We start from the raw sequence: 22,664 nt of genomic DNA, 5'->3' as shown, positions 1-22,664 counted from the left end.
CCCGCAGCAACCTTGTCTCAGTCCAATTTTTCCTCCTCGTTTCTCCAGCGAGACTTAACTTCTTTTAGGTCATGACCAGTCCTGATCCTCATCAGTGATCATAAAAACATATTTTTCTTTGCACATCTGCATATATAAAATCGATCGATCCATCCATCGAAATGCTCTTACACACATCTTTACACACTCTGTGCTTGACGTTGCACCACAAAAGTTGACCCTCCTTACTATTTACCATCATGCATCCTAGACACCAGAAAGTTTTCATGTCCTCACACGCCTACACTGATCCACAGTGACACCCATGTATATCCTCACATGCACATTATGGGTATAATAACTGCCACCTCAGCAGATCACTGCCTGTTCATCACGCACATCTACATGACTGGAACTGAAACATTTCTACACCTACCTGCGCTGCCAAAACTGTTGTCATCTAGACAGATTAATATTCCTCTATCCTTTTTAATGTACACCCTAGCACAGCACATTCACCTAGAGGAAACTGTAATGAGTCTAACACCTCGACATAAACCTGCACAATAACACATGCATTCAAAATCCTTTCACGCTAGGCCTACTGGCATCCAAAGTTATCTTGGTCTCTGTGACCATTTATTACCCATAAAACCCTCTTCTGCACATACCTTTCTCTGATATGTTTTGCATTTTGATTCCTCATCCATATGCAACCTTCCATGGTCATTTATTCAGGGCAATTGCAAGGATTTTTGGCAACCTAGACAACAACTTCTATTGATGCTCCTCTTCCCGGATAATGGGCCACCTATGGTGCTCCTCTGAGCCCCTTTGATCAAGATTCTTAACTGGCTGCCTATCATTGCTTTGCTGTAGCAGTACCCGGCATTCATGTACCCGAAATCCTCTTCAATATCATGCTGTCGCAGACTGTTTAAAGGCAGGCCCTCTTATAAATGTGATCTCTTCACCATTTATGTACCCGAAACATGCTCCGTTTTAGCATATTCTGTCCTCATTCATTTGTCTCAGTTTATTCACCTCAAGCAGTGCCCTAGGCTTCTTCCCTTGGGACCCTTCTCTGACCCTTTTCTCCTTGCACCTACCTACATTTATATGAAACCACCTGTGGTCATTTGTTTGTCCCCTTAACGTTTTCCCCTATTAGACTTAACTCTGGCCCATGGTGTGTCTCCACATTTGCTGAAATACTAGCAAGGGCTGCTCTTGGTTGATTCTTGTCCCAGATCACTAGCCAGCAATGATTGGAGGGAGCACTTGTCAGGGTTATTGGTTTTTCAAGCTACACAATTGCATTGCCTTCTCATTGAAATTCAGAATTTTACGTTGTGTTTTATGCCTAAATATGTTTTTACCTGCTTCACTCTTCAACTGTTTAGGTTTAGCTGTTTATTTAAACAAATCCTGGTGGCCCATTGAAGATATTCTCAAGACGTCTAACTCCTTGAAAGACGGACTCATACCGGTAAGACCCTGAAATACTTCTGCTCCCCATATGAAATTAGTTTAAAAAATTCTCTCCCAAGTCATTTGGTGGGGCTCCCGACATCTTCCTTTCATTCTACTGGGGTAGGCAGGCCCAAACTTTATTCCGACCTCCATTGATATGATGGAGCCTCTCGAGAAGAAGTAAAAGCAGAAAGGAGCAATGTTTGAGTGTCAGAATGATGCTTCTGATACTGTTCTGTTTTACTTTGATTTAACCTTCCACTATAGACCATCTACCCAGCTGAGCAGGCAAGACATTTTCTTACTTTTTTCTGCACCATAGACGACTGGAGTTTATTTTCTTTTCATAACTAGTGCAGATGGATGCACAGATGTATGTATATATGTTCACAACACTAGTAGGCACTGGGCTGACTATACTCAATAAAAAAGACAACCGATATTGTGAAATGTTTAAATGTGAAGTATTAATACATTTAAGTGCAGATATATGTAGTTGTATAATTATGTGTGTTTGTATTTATGTAGAACAGTGGTTCCCAACCTTTTGACATCTGTGGACCCCCACTTTATCGTTATGGGAACCCCGGTGAGCCCCACTGAATCAATACTGAAAGCCGGGGACCGAGGCCTATACATTGTTGATGATTTTAACCACATAACAATACGCAAAAATACTGAAACAAGCATTCCAACAAACGCATCCAATAACACATTTTATTTAATTTGCAAGCAAATAAAATAAGCAAAATAAAGATTTTAATAGGACAGTTGAGCTTTTCTAAATTTAATTGAATACACACATCGGCTACATTATTTTCTGTGTGGTGCACCTGCACTGCTCCCACAAATCAATCTGAGGATACTAATTTAATTTTAAGCCTATAATTTCAAATTCCTTGACATTTACAGTTTGTTTTAAATGCTCAGTTGCACATTTAGCCACTTTATTTATGTGCACTTTATTAATCTCTTAATATCAGTTAATTTTCTAAGCAGTCACGGACCCCCGGAAAAGGCTTTGATGATCCCCAGGGGTCCCCAGACCACAGGTTGGGAACCACTGATGTAAAGGATGCATAACAGGTAATGATGTATTATGGTCCAATATTGCAGTAAAGGAGTTCTAGTAACATCATGAACTATGAAGCCAAATGTTGAATGGTTTGTAAATGTCACTTGAGAAACCCAAGATAACATATATAGCATATCTGTATGTTCATATTGCATGTTCATTAGGCCATTTTTATTAAGTGCAGATAACAGTGGGCACTGATTGAAATTAGAATGGTTAAGGTTTGTGTTCTTTCGTGAATAAAAGTAGCAATCAGAAATGTTTTGCAGTGACTTAGTCAAAAGTTAAAGCAATCCAGAATATATTTGTAAACCTTTATCTCAGCTGTTGGACTCATTCAATAGTAGATGGAGTGAAAGTTCCTTCTAGCTTATGAGATAGCCCTAGGGTTAACAAAAAGAATGCAAAAGTCTGTGTGTAACTGGTCGGTAACACATTTGAATCCCAGAATGGCTGGTTCAAACGTTTGCGCATCCAAGGTTGATTAATATGGTAACATAGGGGCCAGATGTATCAAGCCTTTTTGCGTTCGCAACACAAATTTAAGGAATCGCTAAGATAGCAATTCCTTAATGCGAATTTGGCATTAAGCAATCGCAATTACCACCAAGTAAAACTTGGTGATAACCATGTGCAAATGTAAAAAAATGCTTTAAAAATGCATTTTTAAAATTGACATGTAACGCACACATGCCCCTTTGGCATGTGTGCGCCTTACAAGTCCAAAAAATGTTTTGGGGTGCAGCAGAGGCGGGCCTTAGGCCCCCAACACCCTGGGGTTTTGCATTTCCAAAATTGCGAATTCCAGTTAGGAATTCACAATTTTGGAAATGCAAAAAAATCGCAAATATGGGCCTACAGGCCCATAGGTGTGAATGGGGGCTGTATCGCAATTTCGGTAATAGCATTTCCGATTGTTAAGAAATCGCTATTACCGAATCGCAAATATGATACATAGCATTTTGCGAATCAGAAACAGCGATTTCTTAAAATTTGCTATTACCGATTCACAAAAGGCTTTTGTGATAAATCTGGCCCATAGAGTTGTTCAGTAGTGAAATCTGTGATCACAGCATTTGGCTGACCAATACGACGAGTGTGCTATGATTGTATTATTAATACTGTTATGTTCTGCAGCCAGACGTGAAAAGGTTTACAAACTAAAAAAGATACCTACTACTGGATTGTCTGTGTTTCTTTGTTCCTGAAGGTGCAGTCATTTGGAGAAAGGGTGGTCCTCTTTGTACTTAACTGTTTCATTTTTGGAGCACTGGAGAAAGGCGCTGAGGATGAGGATGCTGCTTTCTTTGTCCCTCATTCTTCTAGGGAGGATGCCAAGATCTTCTGGCAGAATGGAGAAGCTGTGGCGTTTTACACTGTCAAGCCCAAAGGTAACACTTCTCAATCTTCAAAGTCACGTTTCGGTGTGTTTTGTAATGCTCTGTAAAAAGGCTGCTATACCTTTCTAGGATACCTGCAGTACGTATGAGATGTGGAATAGCTTTTATTACCACAGAAAATGCACACTACAAGTTATTACATATTACACTAAAGCATTGCGTTAAAAAGATTGAGATGCTGTGGAAGGGTGATAATACAAGACTGAGAGTCATCATCATCATCAAAATACTTTGTTCGGTTCAAAAGAGCCAAAAAAATACACAGTCAATTACAAACATTATAATCAGAAAAAAGCTTTAATAAATAGAAATAAATATCAATATCAAAAACCTGTGCCGTTCAGAAGTGATCATACTAAGAAATAACTTGGGAAGTAATGGCTTAGGAGACCATCGCTTCTGAGCTCCAGACATATTACCAGTTAAATCTGGGTTCTGATTAGAGTGCCAGTACAAATTCTTAGTTCTCTGTATAACTCTCCCCCCGGCAAGGAGTTGGGATCCTGGAAATATTCCTCTACCCCAAGGCGTGAGAACATGGAATTTACATACCTAATCCAAGGGATATCCATAAAACATGTCAGTGACAAACAGTCCCTGATCACAGATCTGCACAAGTGAGCTTCAGGATTTAGCCATACTATTAACCAGAGCAGTAAAGTTTGCACTCTTATATAGTCGGCAATATCCCTCAACCTCACTTCATCATGGCAAAAAGCAGCCGGAGTGGATTGAGGGACTGCTAACAACCTTCTCAGAAACTTATTTTCCACTACCTGTAGACTTGAGCAGTCTGTGTAACCCCACACCCCAGCTCCAAATGAGGCAATTGAAAGACATTTGATTTTAAAAATAGTCATTATTTCCTTAACTGGTTTATGTGCCGGTTTCTATGAAAACCTAAAAACTGCATCAATGGCTCTTTGAAACTGCAAAATACGAATATTTATGAAACATTTCCTATTAAAGTCAACATCATTTGGGACCCACAGATAAGTAAACTTAGGAACCTTAAGTATTTCTGCACCCTCCCAATTTTTTTTAAAATTTTTGATCACTTTGGACCACACTTCCTCACAATTGATTTTGTTCTTTTAATTTTAAGGCCAAGATTTCCCATAAAAATATTAAAAGCGTCTAATAGGGATTGCATGCCATTTGCTGTCCTTGAGATAAGGAGAGTCAAGAACTATGAGACCTTAGGATAGGAGGAGGAAGTGGTTCCTGTAGCGCACACAGAGCAAAATACAGCTCCATGGCATTCCAACGAGTAAAGCACACACCCAAACTAATAACTTCAGAGCAGGGTTTTCAGAATCCTTGTGGATTCACTTTGGATTGTCACAAGTCAGGCAGTGGTAGGTATCGGCTGCAAGAAACAACGTACTTCCAAAACAATTTGATAAAAACCTTGCAGAGAATGAATTTCCCTTTGAAGAAGGTTGTATATGAACTGTGAAGAACACAGTAAGATAGATGCTTCCAGGTTATGTTCTCCATATATCACTCACCAATCAAGGATAGGAAATACTGCTTATTATAATAGGCCTGTTTTCAGTCTACACGGGTCTCCAAATAGTAGGTAGAAATAATGGTGTTGTCCTTAACCAGCAGAGTGCTGTTATCTGTCCCCATTTCTTGAAAGTAGAAACACAGCCACAAATCTAGGAAATAATATTTTATTCAAGTCCACTTAATAGGATTGCTTCTCCGACTAATCCTTGCAGTCAATATTATGACTTTGCCCACGTTCTGCAAACCACATAATGGCACCTGCAGAAACCGAAGCTATCTCACTGATGAACAATAACAGCAAAGGCAATCATACACCCTTAATACTGCAAAACACAACATAATTACTTCATTTACACAGAAACACAACACACATAAATAAGGACACCGGACGATACACACATTAAGGCTCTCATTACGAGTATGGTGGTCACTGGACTGCTGCGGTGAAGGTGACGATCGGACCGTCTTGGGCCCGGCGGTGAAGACTGCCATATTACGAGTCAGGGGAAGGCAACTGAAGAACACAGCCAGGGTCCCGTCCGGACTGCCATTGTGGACAGACCGGCGCAACCGGTGGCACGCATCTCCAGGCCAGCAGTCAGGCAGTTTCCCATGTCTGTTTTATGAGGCTGCACACCGCTAGGATTTCCGGGGTGGTCTCACCACCACGAAAAGCATGGCAGAAACAAACAATGGGAAAGGGCACACTCACCTTCAGGAACACAGGCATGTCTGTAAGCACCATGGCACGCGGATTGCAAGTCTTCCCAATGCTCCTGCTGGCCATTGACTTCCAGGAACAGCAATGCCGACCAAGACACCAACTGTAAGTACACTAGCCTAGCTCACACTGGAGGGAAGGACATTAGTACACACACACACAACACACACACACGACACGCCCACACAAACATCTGGAAGGAAATCCAGGACAAGGTTGTCTCCATCGACACCAATGGGCAGTGGTGCAGATATAATAAATAACTTTAAAACTATGAACAATGAGGCCCAAGGGCCAGTCCAGAATTGTCCATTGTGCCCCAACAACACAGGGCAGGGAATGAGGCCCCAACTTGACTCCTGAGTGCAAAGTGCTGGCCTCCACATGTCAGGGGCATCAATGGTGCATGCAGGCACCTCAGGGGAGGGTGGGGGATCTTTGGGCTTTGGTGGGGGGGCTTTGGGCTTTGAGGGGGGTCCTTCGGGCTGGGCTTTGGGGAGGAGTGGGGGTACTTAGGCTTGCACCTGGACATGGTGGTTTAGCCGGAAGGGGGTGTTTGGGCCTGGCTCGGAAGTGGAGAGAGTGGGCTTGGCCTTGGCTGTGGAAGGGGTAACTGTGGCCTTGCTGGGGGTGGATGTCTTAGGCGGGGGAAGGGCATGGTGATAACCAGTGGAGGCCTGGGAGGTGGAAGGCAGGGGTCTGGGAAGGTTAGCAGGGCGCATGGGGGGAAAAGGGACTGAGCCAATGGTGGGGAACAGGGAAAACTCTGTCAGGAAATGTTTCTTAGGGGCACAAGGTAGGTCATGAGAAGGGCGTTTGGGAGTAGAGGGAGAGGGTATGATTGAGAGGTGTGTATGTGGAGGTGCCTTGGGTGCAGGTGCCTGGTGTGCACCATGTGTGTGCTGGGTGAGTGTTGGGTGGGTGAGTGTGGGCGTTTAGGTGTACTAGGAGGGGTGGAGGAGATGCACGGAGATGGCAGGGGGGATGTGTGAGTGAATGTTGGGGTGGTGTCTGCAGGTAGGGTTGATGTGCTGCATGTGGGGTTGTTGATTGTCATGGTGTGTGCACATGTGGTGTATGGGGTGCATATATGGGGTCTGTTATTGTGGTGACGGTGCAAGTGAGGGCACATGTGGCAGGATCTGTGACTGATGAGATGCTGACTGCAGGTGTGAGTGGTGTTGGTTGGACTGTGATAGGGAAGGTGGTGGAGGAGTTGGTGAAGGGAGTGGATGTTGGCATGTCTGCATCTGAATGTTGTGTGTGTGCATGGTGGTGGTGGCGTTGTGGTACTTGTGTCTGTCCTTTCATACCATGTCTGTTGATGTGGATGCATGTGGGTCAGTAAGTGTGCCTTGGATGGGTGAGGGGAGAGGGATGTGGGTTTGGGAACAGGTAGCTGGAGGGGGTGCGGAAGAAGAAGGGACAATGGCTGCCATTAAGGAGGAGGCCAGAGCCTGAAACGATCTCTGCAGGCCAGACAGGGAACCTTGGATGCCTTCCAGGAACGCATTGGTCTGCTGCATCTGGGAAGACAGTCCCTGGATGGCATTCACAATGGTTGTCTGCCCCCAGAGATGGACCTCAGGAGGTCAATCACCTCCTCATTTTGGAGCAGCAGGGCTGATAGGAGCAGGGTTGCCTGCGGCAAAGGAGATGCCCACCCTTCTGGGTGGGCGAGCATGGGCAACTGGGTGGGGAGCTACAGGCAGGGCGGTGCTGGTAAGGGGGGTGGTCCCAGAAGGTTCTGCCACCGCCAGGGAGCGTCCATCGAAGGAGGAATCTGAAGATGGTGTCGCTGATCCTGTCTTCCCCCGTGGCACTCCCCTCACCCTTCGTCGCACTGGTCCCCTTGGCTCCACTGGTATCAGCCTCTTGGGTCCCGTGGGCTGCAGCATCCCCACTTGTCGGTGGCCCTTCTCCTTCGCCAGATGATGCTGATGCACACAAAGACACAGGAGGAGAGGTAGAGAGGGAGACAGGGTGCAACTGCTCAATGCCAGCACAACAGTCACATAGAGTAACTACAACATCTACTGATACCATGCCATGACACGCCGTGCCCTCACCTACACATGTTACAATAATGGAACACCATGGGGGATACCACAGCAATGCACATGTATATCACTGACGCTGTTACAGATGCAATCGTGTACAAGATGTGAGGCATACCTGTCACACCGCCCAGGACCTGCCCTCTTCACATGCCCGTAGAGACACACTATTCCTGCATTACAGAACCAACAGACTCCTGCATGCCTAGTTGGCATGCCAACTAGCCCATTGTCAAATTGCACAGCAACATCTTGGCCCACCCTTCCTCACTACATATACAGTACCTGGCAGCAGACTGAGGGCTCAACAGGCACCCCTGGCACAGTGGTTGGCATCAACTGATTACAATTGCCTGACACCACAGATGCACCTCCATTCACAGACTGTATGGCCACACATCCATGATGCGAATCCTGCCCGGCTGGCTGATACCCATAGTGGACATGAATCCACCTAGTACCCACGCTACAGCTTTCCAGTAGTGCATACCCAGAGCCACAATGGCAACACACATTATAAGTGAGACTGTGTACTCACCCCCTCTTGGCTGCTGTGCTGACCTCAAACGCTCATCCACCTCAGGGTTGGCCACCGCCAAAATGCGGGCCATCAGGGGGGACAGGGTCCAATGGGCACCCCTCCCACTTTGGGAGGACATCCCCAGCTGGGCCTCCACGGTCTTTCCGGCCCAGCGTATCAGGTCCTCCCACCTCTTTCTGCAGTGGGTGCTCCGCCAGGCATGGACTCCCGGTGTCCACGCTTGTTTAGCGATGGCACGCCATATCCCCTTCTTCTGATGGGCACTGACCTGCATGGGTGACACAGACAGAAGGAAACATTAATGTAGAATGGCTTCACAGCAGTGGACTGCACACATCTCACAACCACACTCACATGTCATCAATCCACCTAGGCTCAGACTCCTCACCCATGTCCATTCTCCAGTCACACTGACTCCCAAAGTCCCCATCCCCATACGCACCACTCAAAGACAGGACAGACACATTGGCCTCCCCTGCTGCTCTGGTGCCCCATACAACTGTCCATACAGGGGTAGGACCCCCTGCACGAGCTTCTCCAATTCCTCCTGGGTGAAGGCTGGGGCCCCATCTCCTGCAGGACGTGGCATCTTGGCTACCAGAGTCATAACACAGCAGCACATGCAGTGGAGGTCTTCTGTGCAGGACTGTCAGGAGTCAAGTGAGCATGAGCACATGATATGGCGGTCACGGCCACCTTAGACATCACCATCACCGCCGGCGACGATCACCTTTGGCTCCTTTCTCCCGTAGGCAACCATGTTAACCAATGAGGAGTTGCACGGCGATTTAGACTGCCGAACGCCATGACATGTTAATGCCAGTGGGATGAGCACACTTCCATCTGTCCAGTGCATGCAGGACAGGCGGCCGCCAGCAGGGATGTCACAGCCCATGTTCAGCAACGTCCTGAAGGACGTCCTATGTGCCCTGCTACAACATATGGCCAGCTACATCAGGTTCCCACATTGTGCTGATTTGCCCACTGTGAAAGCTGCCTTCTACAATCTGGCACATGTCCCTCATGTGATAGGTGCCATAGATGGCACCCACATTGGCCTGGTGCCACCCAAGAGTAGTGAACAAGTGTATAGGAACCGTAAAAACTTCTATTCCACCAATGTGCAAGTGGTGTGTGTGGCTGACCAAAATATCACACAAGTGACGGCCAGGTTCCCTGGGTCTGTGCATGACTCCTACATTCTGTGGAACAGCACCGTCCCACACATGATGGCACCACTACAGAAGGACCGGGACTGCCTTATTGGTATGTATCCTCACATATGTGTGCCCCTCTGCTCTCAACACTCTTCACACCTACACTACACCGTCCTGGTCCTGACATGGCTCTTACCTCTGTGCACACAGGTGACTGTGGCTATCCCAACCTTCCCTGGCTACTGACACCCATGAGGCATCCAACTACAGCTGATAAAAACAGGTACAATGAGGCCCACAGTAGTACAAGACGGGTGAGTGAGCGGACCATTGGCCTGCTGAAGGCCAGATTCCGGTGTCTGCATATCTCCGGAGGTGCCCTACTCTACACACCTCAGAAAGTGTGCCAGATCATTGTTGCTTGCTGCATGCTACACAATCTGGCCCTGAGACGTCACATCTGGATGCAGAGGAGGTGGCAGCTGTACCAGTGGCTGATGAAGGGGACATGGGGAGTGATGATGATGAGGATTCAGTTGACTCTAGAGCAGAGCTGATACGACAATACTTCCACTGAGATACAGGTATGTGTCATATGTATGGTATACGTCCAGTTCCACTGTCTGCCTTGTGTCATGCTACCACCTGCTGTCTGTAATAACTGCAGATAGTTGAGCTCTGAGTCTGGGTGGTTTGAGGGGGGTTATGTGTGGCCATTAGTTGGGTTGTTACTGTGCACAAGTCAGTGCTATTCACATCCTGCTGTTGTGTTGCTGCACTTGTGCCATCTATGTGCAGGACCATTGTTCCCTGAACTGCCTGATTCAGTGTAATATGTGTGCTACACTAGGTGGTTTCCTCTGTATTGCATCCTGTACTGGGATTCGACATTGGGAGGCGGTGCAACATTTCTCTTCGTGGCAGTGTGAACTGCCTAACGTGTGGTTCTGTTTGCTGTGAGGGAGGGACCATTTGGGAGGTATGTCTTGTGCATGTGGGTTTGTTATGGCCATATGTTTTTGGACTTGACTTGCCTTCTCAACCTTGGCTTCCTGTACTTACAGTGCATGTGTGTTGATTTGGCATATGTTATGTTAAGAATACTTATAGAGTGCATAGCTACCCGAAGGCCTTCCAGCGCCATATAGAAATCCTCAGAGACCCAGCCTTATGGACCAACAGCTAAAACAGGAATATGTGACTGATGTCCTGGTCTTTTTCTACTTTCAGGGCATTGTTGTGGTGCACTCCGGTCCCTGCCTCACCTGTTGCCTCCCTTGACCCATCTCTCCAGCCACTGCCTGCTCCACTGAAATCCTTGCTACATTTCGCTCCCCCTCTGTCACTCACACATATATTGGCAGGACATTGGTTTAACGGTTGCACACGTAATGGCTGTATCTTTCGTGCTCATGACAATAAAGACGTAGGCAGTAATTGTGATCAATGCTGTTTATTTGGGATGTACAAGTGCAAGGGGTCATGAGTGGGGTAATGGCGGGTGGGCTCATCAGAGTATTTGGGCCAGCTGTCTGTAGTTGGGGTCCAGTATGGTGGCCATGGGAGTATGGAGACATTACTAGCTGCCACTGACGTGGTGGGCTCAGAATTGAAATGGTTAATGGAAGGGGACTGCTGGTGGGAGATGGACTGACGAAAGTTGGTGGTGAGTTCCTTCAACACCCCTGCCATGGAGGCCATGGTGGTATTGTGGGACTGCCCCTGCTGCATAGCCTCCTGATGGTATTCACTCTGAAGCCTCTGGGTCTCCTTCACAGTGGTGAGGATCTGGGCCCTTGTGTCCTGGGTTTGGTGGTTTGCCCCCAGGATTTGGGTGAGGGCCTCCTGGGAAGCCAGTTGTTGTTTGTGCCCTGTCCGTTGGGCCACTGATCCCCTCCCACTGCCACTAGCTCCCTGTACCCGTGCCCCTGGCACAGTACTCCCAGTGCCACCAGGTCCTTCATTGTCTGAGGTGTGTGCCCTTGACTCTGGGCCCTATACTGTGGTGCACATTTCTGACTGAGAGGTCCCTGGGGCACAGGTTTGGGGTGGAGGGGCTGGCTGTGGTATTGCAGCCACATGGGACAGTGAGTCCGGTGTGTCCAGGGTGGGGCTGCTAGTAGTTGACTGACCAGTCGCCTCAGATGGCCCAGGCAACTCGTTCCCATCCAGATATCCACTTGGTCCTGCATCACTGGGATGGCTGTGTGACATTGGCATCCTCTGTTGGGTGGCAGTGGCAGGGTTAGATGGAAAGAGGGAGAGTTTGTATGTGGATGTGTAGTTGTCATTTTCATGGTGTGGTGCATGCAGTGGCTACATTTGCTCCCCATTGATGGCAATGACAGCTGCACTGTGCCATGGTTTCTATGTGCCATAGTGGGTTGTGGATGGTGGTTGGCATTGTTGTTATTGCCATGTGTTGGGAGGCAGTTGTAGCAAACAGTAGGTGTGGGCTGTGATATGGTTGTCCATGCAGGTGTCCCACTGTGAAGTGGTACAGTGAGTTTTAGCTGTGTTGGGCGTGATGCATTGTGGGAGTTGAGGTTCTTCATATTGTGATCATTAATCTGTGCATTGGGGGGAGTGTGTGGATATGGTGGGACAGGGGTGGTGTGGCATGCAAGGGATAGGCGATTGGTGGGTGGTGGGTCGGCATGCTGGTTAGGAGTGGTTGTTGCCTGGGGGGGTATTGTTGCCTTACCAGTGTCGAGCCCTCCGTCAATTCCAGTGAGTCCCTCCGGATGCATGATGTCCAAGACCTTCTTCTCCCAGGATGTTAAGTCAAGGGGTGGGTCGGGGGCCCACCGCCATTCTTGTTCAGGGCGATCCTGTGCCTGGACACCTTGTAACGGACTTTCATCCTAAGGACGTTCCACCTCTTCCTTATATCCTTCCTTGTGCGTGGAGAGGTGCCGACTGAATTGACCATGTTGACGATCCTGTGCCATAACTCGGTTTTCCTGCCCGGTGATGTTTGCTGGACTTGGACTCCCATCAGTTGTGGCTCAACTCTGACGATCTTGTTCACCATGTCCCGCAACTCATTGTCTGTGAACCGTGGATGCTTCTGGCATGACAATTCGGTGGGGGATGTTGTGTGGGTAGGGTGCAGTGCAGGGTGATTGGTGGTGTGGGGGTGTTTGGATGTTGGTGCTGGTGGGTTGCGGTGGTGTTGTGTGCAAAATGTGGAATGTGCAGGTGTTTGTTGTGTATGGGGTGTGCTTTATGGCTCGTGCCTCTCTGGCTTGTCGTGGTAATCGCAAAGGATTATTGGTGTGTGGCGGGTTGGTATATTTTGCCATGAGCAGGTGTGTGTATGTGTTTCAGGTGTGGGTTTCGAACTGTCCAGTGGGGTTTTGGCTACAATTGGCAGTGCGTTTCTGTACCGCAGCAGTGCGGACCGCCGTTGGTTTACCCGCGTGCATGTACTGATGTGCTGAAAAATGACTCGTAATAGGGCGGTCGGAATGGGGTTGGCGTGGCCGGCCGGCGGTAGATCAGTCAACATTTCATCGTTGGCCGGCCTGGCGGGGTTGGTTTTGTTGCTGTATTTGGGCGGTTTGTTCTTTGTAACTCATAATACGGCGGTCGCTGTACTGCTACCACTGGCCGTATGATGGTGACATGTCTCATTGTGGTATCGCCCGAAAACTGCGAAAGTTGTAATGAGGGCGTAAGTGTCAAAACTTTAATTACTCATGCAAGTGCATGCTTTGTGAACCTTTTGAAAAAAATGCATTGCCTTATCATTTGTCCCTTGAAGCCACACCAACAAAAATTTCACAGGTCTCCTCCAATCGGAAACCGACACATTTAGCCCAATGCTGTTTGCATCGCAGGTGCTCCTTCCTCCTTTTTCATCAAACACAGCATTTAAATGCAGGGACATCCTTCCCAGAGATGCACACGCCTTCAGTGAATGGATGAGAGCCACCAACATCTGAACAACTGTCAACACATTACACTTACAACACTTTGATTACTGACATCTGATTTCATGCGGTGGTGTGGGGTCCTGTCACCTGACACGCAGGACATATTGTTTTGGGCTAAGAACAACAAGTCTATTAGTTGCCGCTAGTGATCTCTGAAAGAGGTGGGGCGTAATACTTGCCACAAGTTCACCCCGTGTTTTTCAAAATTTGCCTTGGGTGCCCCATGTATGTTAAGGATTATCTCTAGTTTGCAAATTTCTGCATTTATCAAGGCTATCCCCTTAGTCAATAATGACATACAGTTGCCAGTGCCAGAACTTTGCCACTGATACTGCCTCATATGACATTAATTACCTTCAGTATGTAAGGGCCAGTATTTTATCCTGGTTTGCTTCCTCAGAACTGACACAGACCCCCGATATGCCATGGCTGCCCTCTCAGAGGCCAAGAAATACCAGTGGCTGCATTTTGCAATAGGATTACTCTTCTCCCAACAATTATTTTCATTACTTGATGCCCTGTTTATGCTACTAATGCCCTACAGTATGCCTTAGTAATTGCCTTCCATATGCCAGTAGCAGCAGGTTATCTTGGGTGTCCCCATAAGCCAAAACATATCTTTAATACGCATTGGGCAGCAGTAGACTCATCAGCATAAAGTAAGTTAACACTTTAATTCAAATTCCCTCACTCATGTGTGCTTCTCTCTCTCTCTCACAACTGCTGGGGTATAGGAGGCTCTGCTTTGAACACCAGCGCCCATATTAGGTATCAGGCACACTGTTCATATTTGCGCCACAGCACACCTTTAAACAGATGCGCCAGGCGCAAACATGAACAGTGTGTTGGATTTCAATGAATGCGCTGCCCTTAGGACGGCCGAGAACTTGGGGCTGCCCTAGGGTCAGTGCATTCAGTGAAATACAGAGTGGCTACTTTAATCAGCCGCTTTCCACTGTGCTGGTAGCACCCGCATGCACTTTACAGAGAGCATAGGGATAACCCTGCAGCGAGGTGCAGGGAGTGACTGCATCAGCTTGCAGAAAAATGCCTGTGGGATCCATCGGACCCTCTCTGTTCTCTCCCTCAGGGTGAGCACTGACAGTGTGCCACTTTTTTGTTTTGCACTTTCAGTGCGCCTCCTGACGGCTTCTTTACCTTTCTGCCCACAGCCATATTATGGTGTAGAGGCAGGAAGGTTCCCTCATTTGCATGGGGTCACACCCCATGCAAATGAGGGAATGCCCTTGCAAGATAGCGCTTTGTTACATGTACGCTAGTGCTATCAGTAGTACAGAAGAGGCCACACAAGATTCAGTGACCCCTTCTGTATTACCAAAGTGCACTGGGAAAGCACAAGGGCACTTTATGGGATATGGTCCCTAATGTACTAATTAGGGCATTCTTCTTTAATAAAAACGATTCAGTAAGCCTCTCGGCCTCTGGCCCTGATGCAACTGTACCTGCTGCAACCTTGATAACTACACCCTTTGACTCACTCCTACTCACAACCTCCCCTCACTCACTGAATCTAACTCACTCACAGTACTTAGTTCATGCCCTTGCACTTGCTTTCACTTATTCATATTTGCTGTCACACACTCACTGATTCTCACTTGGTTTTTACTCTCATTAACACTCTCAAACACTCTCACAAACAGAAACTCAGATATGCACAGAGTAAAAATACTTATTTTGACTTACCTTGCTTCCTTTTCTGGCAACTCAGACGTTTCATGGCAGAAGCATGGCGGGAATTTAGAATTAGATTGTGCAAGGCATGATTTGCGAAGAGCAGGGCAGGATAAAAATGGGAAATATCCACCTCATTTCTTTTCCCAGCTTCTTGATAGGATTGGAAACATAGCCCTGTCAGGAGCAGGAACAGTGCTTGTGATCTTGTCCCTGCTGCTTTATGTTGCTTTTCATTGGCCTCAAGAATGCACTGATCTGTGACCTGTAAGTCTAATTTTAGCAGATAGACTGTACTGCCTTAGGCATGCGCAGTATGTCTGGTAAATACAATGGATTGTGCCTGTGTGAGTGGATCGTAGTTGAATTATACACCTCATACATGTGCAATCCCAGCCAATCACCTACATACTGCAGTTATGCCCCTCAGACGTGCATTATCTAGCTAGCCACCTACGTAGTGCAATGATTTTACACATAACTTTGTAGACGGAACATGCCCACCCTCTCCTCCTGTCATGAAGACCCTGGAGAGGCCTGACTTGCACCCTGACAATATTCATAAAAACACAAAATTATAAACACTGTTAATAAATTAAATAGTGTGGGCACGGCTAAGGGGCATTGTGTGGTGGCTCGCAGGTGACAGGGCAGCGCCCTGAAGCCCCTGGTGAGTAGCTGCTGCTGGTCTTCATGTTTGTTTTGCTCCCTAAATAAGTAGCTGCAACCCCAACAGCACAAACCCACTTGTCTGCTAGTTTACAGTGCTACTGTATAGTTATGGGAAATCACTGTTTGATGCCGAGGCAAGACATGCTGCGATATGTATAACTTGTTCAGGACAAGCGCTGTGAAGAAATGCACTGGGAAATAACTGTTTGCTGCTAAGGCAGGACATGCAGTCATATATGTAAGATGTTCAAAATGGCATAAATGATTCATTACTGCAAAGCTTTTACTTTGTTGTTCCAAAACATAAACATGGACACGTTTACAAAATCTAACTATTTTGTGGCTGTGTAAATGGCTCCCAGAATGCTACTTATTATTTCCTAACACGTGATTTTATTTTGAAAGAGAACCATATAACTGAAAATATTTTCAGTGGAAAAAAACAGATAAGACAGTTTTTCCATTTTGGTTGTTTTCCAACTAAAAAGTTCCCAAGTAAAAGTTACAATAAAAAAAAAAAAATTATGGTTACAGTATTGCGAAATTACTGTGCAGTTTGTAAGGACAACATACAGCCGGTTTTTCTAAGGCATTATTTAGAAGAAGGGATTTAGGGTCAATTGTTTTATTGTGAATACCTCTTGTACACATACACTTGTCTACATCCATTGGCCGGTAAGATCCCTAATTTTCATTTACTAAACTTTATCGCATGTTCTTTCCCACCTATAAACCTACACAATTTTAGCATTCTTCGAGATATCCTTTCATCTTTATGCTCAAATTCTGAATCTCCCGCAAGACTACTGTCGGTTTTGTCTGGATTTATTCTCAGGGTCTGGGGTGCATCGTTTCTTTTGAGAGCTATGTAAGGAATGGGGCCATTGTGTTTTATTTTGTTTTGCCATAAAAAATATGGTGTTAGCTATTTTTCCATTTCCAGGATATTGCTTATTTTCCATTCCCATGATATTGCTTATTTTCTATAATCATTTTCTGAAGTTTGTTGATCCATTCCTCGAAGAATCGTTATTGCTTGCTTCGCTGCAGACAGGGCCAGGGATATCATATCGTACCGTTTTTTTAAGTGTACAGGTAAGTTTGTGAATTGGCAGTGCCCAGAAGAACACACCCGTGTAACCTGGGGATTATAGTTTGAAACATTTTATCTATTCCATAAACATAAGTACAATATGTTTGTCATTTTGGGCACTGCCGATATATATTGAGATTAGATTAACATTAGATTCTCAGCCACTACAGCATTTACCAATAGGTTGCTAGATTCAATAGTTGCCAGCTATATAGGATACCCTGTATCCTCGTTTATACCTCCTTCCATTCTTTCCTTAACAGTACCCTATGTAGTTCTGTCTCCCATCGTCTTTGCCCTTGAGTTTTCAGTGTTCCGGACCCTGTGTGCAATTTGTAAATGTCTGTGGTCACTTTTTCATCATTTTCCGTTTATACAATCCATTGTTCAAATTTGGTGACAGTTCTGCAGGCAGTTCCTTTAACTGTTGGGTTTAAGACCCAATGTCCAATTTGGTCATAGCAAAGCCGGTCTGTGTCTGGAATTTTGTATTGCCACTATATATTCAAAAATCGTCTAAACTATTTTCCCTCAAACATTCTTTTCCATCCTTTGTCACTAAATTTCGAAGCATTGGTCTTGGTGGACTCCGTCAGACTTTGGGTTTTCCAAGTAATGGGTCCACTGGGATAGAAATCTGGCGAGTTTCCCTTTTCTGCTATTTTAGGTCATACTTCTAGCATCACTCGCGTTACTGGGGATAAAAATAATCCTCACATTCTATATATCTTGAGCATCCATGGCACCTGCCAAATGTATATGCCACTTATTGTTTAGTCCATGACGCCCTGTTTTTTTTTCGGATCCTAATTAACCCAACTCGACCAGGATGTATGGTAGTCCCACCCCACTGTATTTCTTGGGTTTCTGTTGTTTGTGTGTGCAGGAAAATTCCTCTTTTTTTCTACAGTCACCCCCGTTTTTTTCTGGCTGATGCTACTGTGTTTTTGCGCACTGGGATAATGTTAGCCAGGCCCCAGGGTATGTGCTTCGACCCCTAAAACATGTTGAAATTAACAACATTCTTGACTGGTATATTTAAGTTACCTTTAAGTCTCTAGTATATGTTACAAAAGTATACTCAGGGTACGTATTGTGCCACCACTCAACTGACACTCCAAAACATGTTGCCAGGCCTGCACCTGCAGCCTGAATATGCAGCTTTAAAACTGCCAATTCGACCTGGCATAATAAACCTTTTCATGCAACACAATGGAGCGGGACCCTGTTCCACGCCTTGCAATTCGTCTGATACTAGCTCCATGAAGATTTTTCCTTATTATGGATGGAAAGACCTCACCCACCTAATAGTGGCATGCTTCATCATTAGCCAGTCCAACCTGCAGAGTTTAAGATGATACTTACTCAGTGGTCTCAACCGTAGCCCCAGAGAAGAATTACCTCCTTTTGGGATAGGGAGATTAGAATAAAATCTATTCTGGTAAGTAGAGAACCAGTGCTGGTAAAAATCTTAAACTTCCTCCATGCCTATCCAAAGTTATTACTTTATTTGGGATGGTACGTGATAGGAATACAAATACTTTAAGGGTGTAATTGTGATCTTAGATGGATCTATACACCTAATCAAATGCCAACATGTTTTTGCCGCTTCCAAAATAGCTGTCTGGAAGAAATGTTTTCTCAGAACAGGAGTCTTGCAGGCTTCCTCCAATCAATCAATCAATAGATTTATAAAGTGCACTTTTCACACGTTAGGGTCTCAAGGCGCTGGGGGAGGGGGATGCTACTGGTCGAAGAGCCATGTCTTGAGGCGTTTCCTGAATGTCAGGAGGTCCTGGGTCTGGGAAAATGATCTTCCTCCGGTGGTGGGGCGGCGGATGCGGGGGACGGAGGCGAGGGCGAAGCTGGTGGAGCAAAGATTGCGGGTCGGGGTGTGGAAGGTGAGTCTGTCGTTGAGGTAGGCTGGACCTGTGTTGTGGAGGGCTTTGTGTGCGTGGGGTGAGGAGTTTGAAGGTGATCCTCTTCGATACGGGTAGCCAGTGTAGGTCTCCGAGGTGGGGGGAGATGTGGTTGCGGCGTGGGACGTCAAGAATGAGGCGGGCAGAAGTGTTCTGGACTTGTTGCAGCTTCGTTTGGAGTTTAGCCGTTGTTCCTTCATATAGAGCATTTCCGTAGTCCAATCGGCTGCTGACCAGGCCGTGGGTGACAGTTATCCTGGTTTCGATGGGAATCCACTTAAAGATCTTGCGGAGCATACGGAGAGTGTTGTAGCAGGAAGAGGAGATTGTGTTGACCTGCCGAGTCATGCTGAGTGTGGAGTCCAAGATGAATCCCAGGTTGCGTGCGTGGGTGGCGGGCGGGGGTGCGGTTCCTAGGGAGGTGGGCCACCAGGAGTCGTTCCATGCTGAGGGGCTGGCGCCAAAGATGAGGATCTCTGTCTTGTCCGTGTTTAACTTGAGGCGGCTTGATTCCATCCAGTTGGCGATGGCGTGAAGTCCGTTGTGGAGGTTGTTCTTCGCAGTTGTAGGGTCTTTCGTGAGGGAGAGGATCAGCTGGGTGTCGTCTGCGTAGGATATTATGTTGATGTAGTGGGTTCGTGCGATGTTGGCGAGTGGGGCCATGTAAACGTTGAAAAGCGTTGGGCTGAGAGATGATCCCTGGGGGACGCCACAGATGATCTTGGAGGCTTCTCACTGGAACGGTGGAAGGTGTTCTGCCGGCGAGAAATTACGAGATCCATTTGAGAGCCTTTTCGTGGATTCCGGCGTTGTGAAGGCATGTGCGGAGAGTGTGATGACATACTGTGTCGAAGGCTGCGGAGAGGTCCAGGAGGATGAATGCCGCTGTTTCTCCTTCGTCGAGCATGGTCCTGATGTCATCTGTGGCAGCAATGAGTGCGGTCTCGGTGCTGTGGTTTTTGCGGAATCCGGATTGGAAGGTGTTAAGCGCCTTGCTGTCTTCCAGGAAACGGGATAATTGGCTGTTCACGATTTTTTCGATGACCTTGGCTGCGAAGGGGAGGAGGGAGATCGGCCGGTAGTTCTTGGGGTCATTTGGGTCCGCCTTGGGCTTCTTCAGCAGGGCGTTGACTTCTGCGTGTTTCCAGCTTTCTGGGAAGGTGGCTGACTCGAAGGAGCTGTTGATGGTGTCGCAGAGGTGGGGAGCGATGATGTTGCTTGCTTTATTGAAGATGTGGTGTGGGCATGGGTCTGATGGTGAGCCGGAGTGGATTGAGGCCATGGTGTTAGCGATGTCTTCTTTGTTGACGAGGGTCCAGGTGTGGAGGAAGTAGGTGTTGTTTGGGGCGTTGGGTTCGTGGGTGTCTGTGGTCAGTTGGTGGGTCTGGGGTTTGAAGCTGTTGTGGATTTTTTCTATCTTTCAACGGAAATGGGTAGCGAGGGAGTTGCAGAACTCCTGTGATGGCGGGGGTTCGTTAGAGCAGGTCCTGGGGTTGGAGAGCTCTTTAATGATGTCGAAGAGCTCTTTACTGTTGTGAGCGTTGGTGTTTATACGGTTTTTATAGTGGGTCCTTTTGGTGGTGCGGATCAGCTGGTGATGCTTGCGTATGGCGTCCTTGAGTGCAATGTGGTTGGAGTTGGTAGGTTCAAGGCGCCAGGTTTTCTCCATTTTTTGACATGACTGTTTGGGTTCCTGTAGGTCTGGGGTGAACCAGCTGGCCTTGGTTCTGTGGAGGGCGTTTTTTTTTTTTTTACCTGCGCAAGGGGCATACTCTTAGTCCAACCCTACTGGCCGTCTCGTGTTTGTTATCATACATGCAACATGGTATCCTGGTCTTCTATGCATCTCCCTGTAACTGTCAGGGAAAGGCCTCATCAATCACTAGGAAGTAGAGTTTCACTTATTGTCACACATTCATCAAAGTGAGTCCTCCACTCATCGCACCTATCCAGAGCTCCTCATTTCTAGCAGCGGCAGCACTACAGAGAAGCTCTGAATAGGTGAGGCCTTTCCCTGACAATTGCAGGTAGATGCATAAAGGACCAAGTAAGAAGTAGTCTTGCCATGTTGCCTGTGCAGACAGATAAAAGGAGCAGGTGATGGGGGCAACATTTTCCCCCTCTTGTGCAAGTCTGTACATGGGACATTTCGAGAAAAAAAAACTTATGGCTGTCAAGTCCACCCGATATTACAGATAACATAGTGTATTGGGGGAGGTACATTGACAATATCTTTGTAATTTGGTCAGGAAATAATTCTGCACTGGACATTCTTCTCAATCATTTAAACACCAATCCTTACAATGTCTTTTTTACACATCACACTGATTTCAAACAGATAGAGTTTTGGGATGTCAGTCTCTATGTTGAAGATTCTAAAATGTTGTCTAAAATTTACAGAAAATCAATGTCATCTTCATGCACGGACTGGTCACCCAAAAGCACAGATTAACTCTCTTGCGCTAGGTGAAATGACCCGACTGAGACAAAATTGTAGTTATAACCTTTTATTTGAACATGAGGTGGAGCTGTTTGAAGAACATTTCAGACAGAGGAGTTACTCTCAGTCAATACTAACTACAGCCAGGGCAAAGATTTGTAAAATAACATGTGGCTCACTTCTTAGGGGGAGTCGAGCATAAAAGAAGAGGTAGGGACGCTTTAATTTCGTCACCAGGTATAACACACATAGTCATCACATATATCGGATTCTACTTGAACAACTACTCAAGTTAGACAACACATTTTTTGAAACATATCACTACCAGGCCTTGTATCACATACAGTAGAGGGAAAACCCTCAGGAACATACTATGTGCCAGCTATTCCTCCCACTCCACAAGGGGTACCTAGAACCTGGTTACCGGAGAGACCTAAGGGTTTTTACAGATGGATACAGTCTAAGACGTGTATCTTTGCCTTGGACAAGAAAGTAGATTTTAAGTACAATACTAAGAATACATATGTTATAAAGCATTTTATGAACTGTAATTCAAGTTTGTTGTCTATTTTATTATTTGCACTTGTGAGTGAATCTATGTTGGGAGCACTGTACAACCTCTCAAAGAAAGAATCCAGAAGCACATCAGGGCAATTAAAAACAACAACCCCAAGTACCCATTAGCAGTACATTTAAACACAATCCACAAAGGGATGGAAATCTTCAGTGTGAAATTCAATGGTATAGCTATGACTGAGGTCAACCCCAGAGGTGGCAGTAGACACATTGAGGAGACTGGAGAGTGAGTGGATTATTCACTTATGAGCAGCTGACATGGGATTAAATGTAGATAAGGAACTGCATGTGTTTCTAAAGAGTTAAATATGGTTGCCACTAAGGGATTTGTCTTTAATATTTTGCACACCTATGCTGTTGCCGTTTGGATAAGATGGACACATGTTGTTTCAGACTTGTCTATACAATGGGCATTT

The 22,664-nt window shown here is 46.3% G+C and overlaps 1 protein-coding gene across 2 annotated transcripts in view; it reads left to right on the top strand.

Moving 5' to 3' along the window:
• The window catches only part of LOC138284229 (protein FAM169B-like), a 322,775-nt gene that overhangs the window by 207,329 nt on the left and 92,782 nt on the right, over positions 1–22,664 (top strand). For both annotated transcript variants that reach the window (XM_069222766.1, XM_069222767.1), the window contains exons 5-6: positions 1,383–1,468; positions 3,738–3,918. In XM_069222766.1, the coding sequence (XP_069078867.1) occupies positions 1,383–1,468; positions 3,738–3,918 (267 nt within the window). The remainder of the gene's footprint in view (positions 1–1,382; positions 1,469–3,737; positions 3,919–22,664) is intronic.

The sequence above is a fragment of the Pleurodeles waltl genome, chromosome 3_1 (assembly GCF_031143425.1).
Source record: "Pleurodeles waltl isolate 20211129_DDA chromosome 3_1, aPleWal1.hap1.20221129, whole genome shotgun sequence".
Classification (NCBI taxonomy): domain Eukaryota; kingdom Metazoa; phylum Chordata; class Amphibia; order Caudata; family Salamandridae; genus Pleurodeles; species Pleurodeles waltl.
Note: the sequence above shows the minus strand (reverse complement) of the source record. Positions and strands in the feature narration are given on the sequence as shown.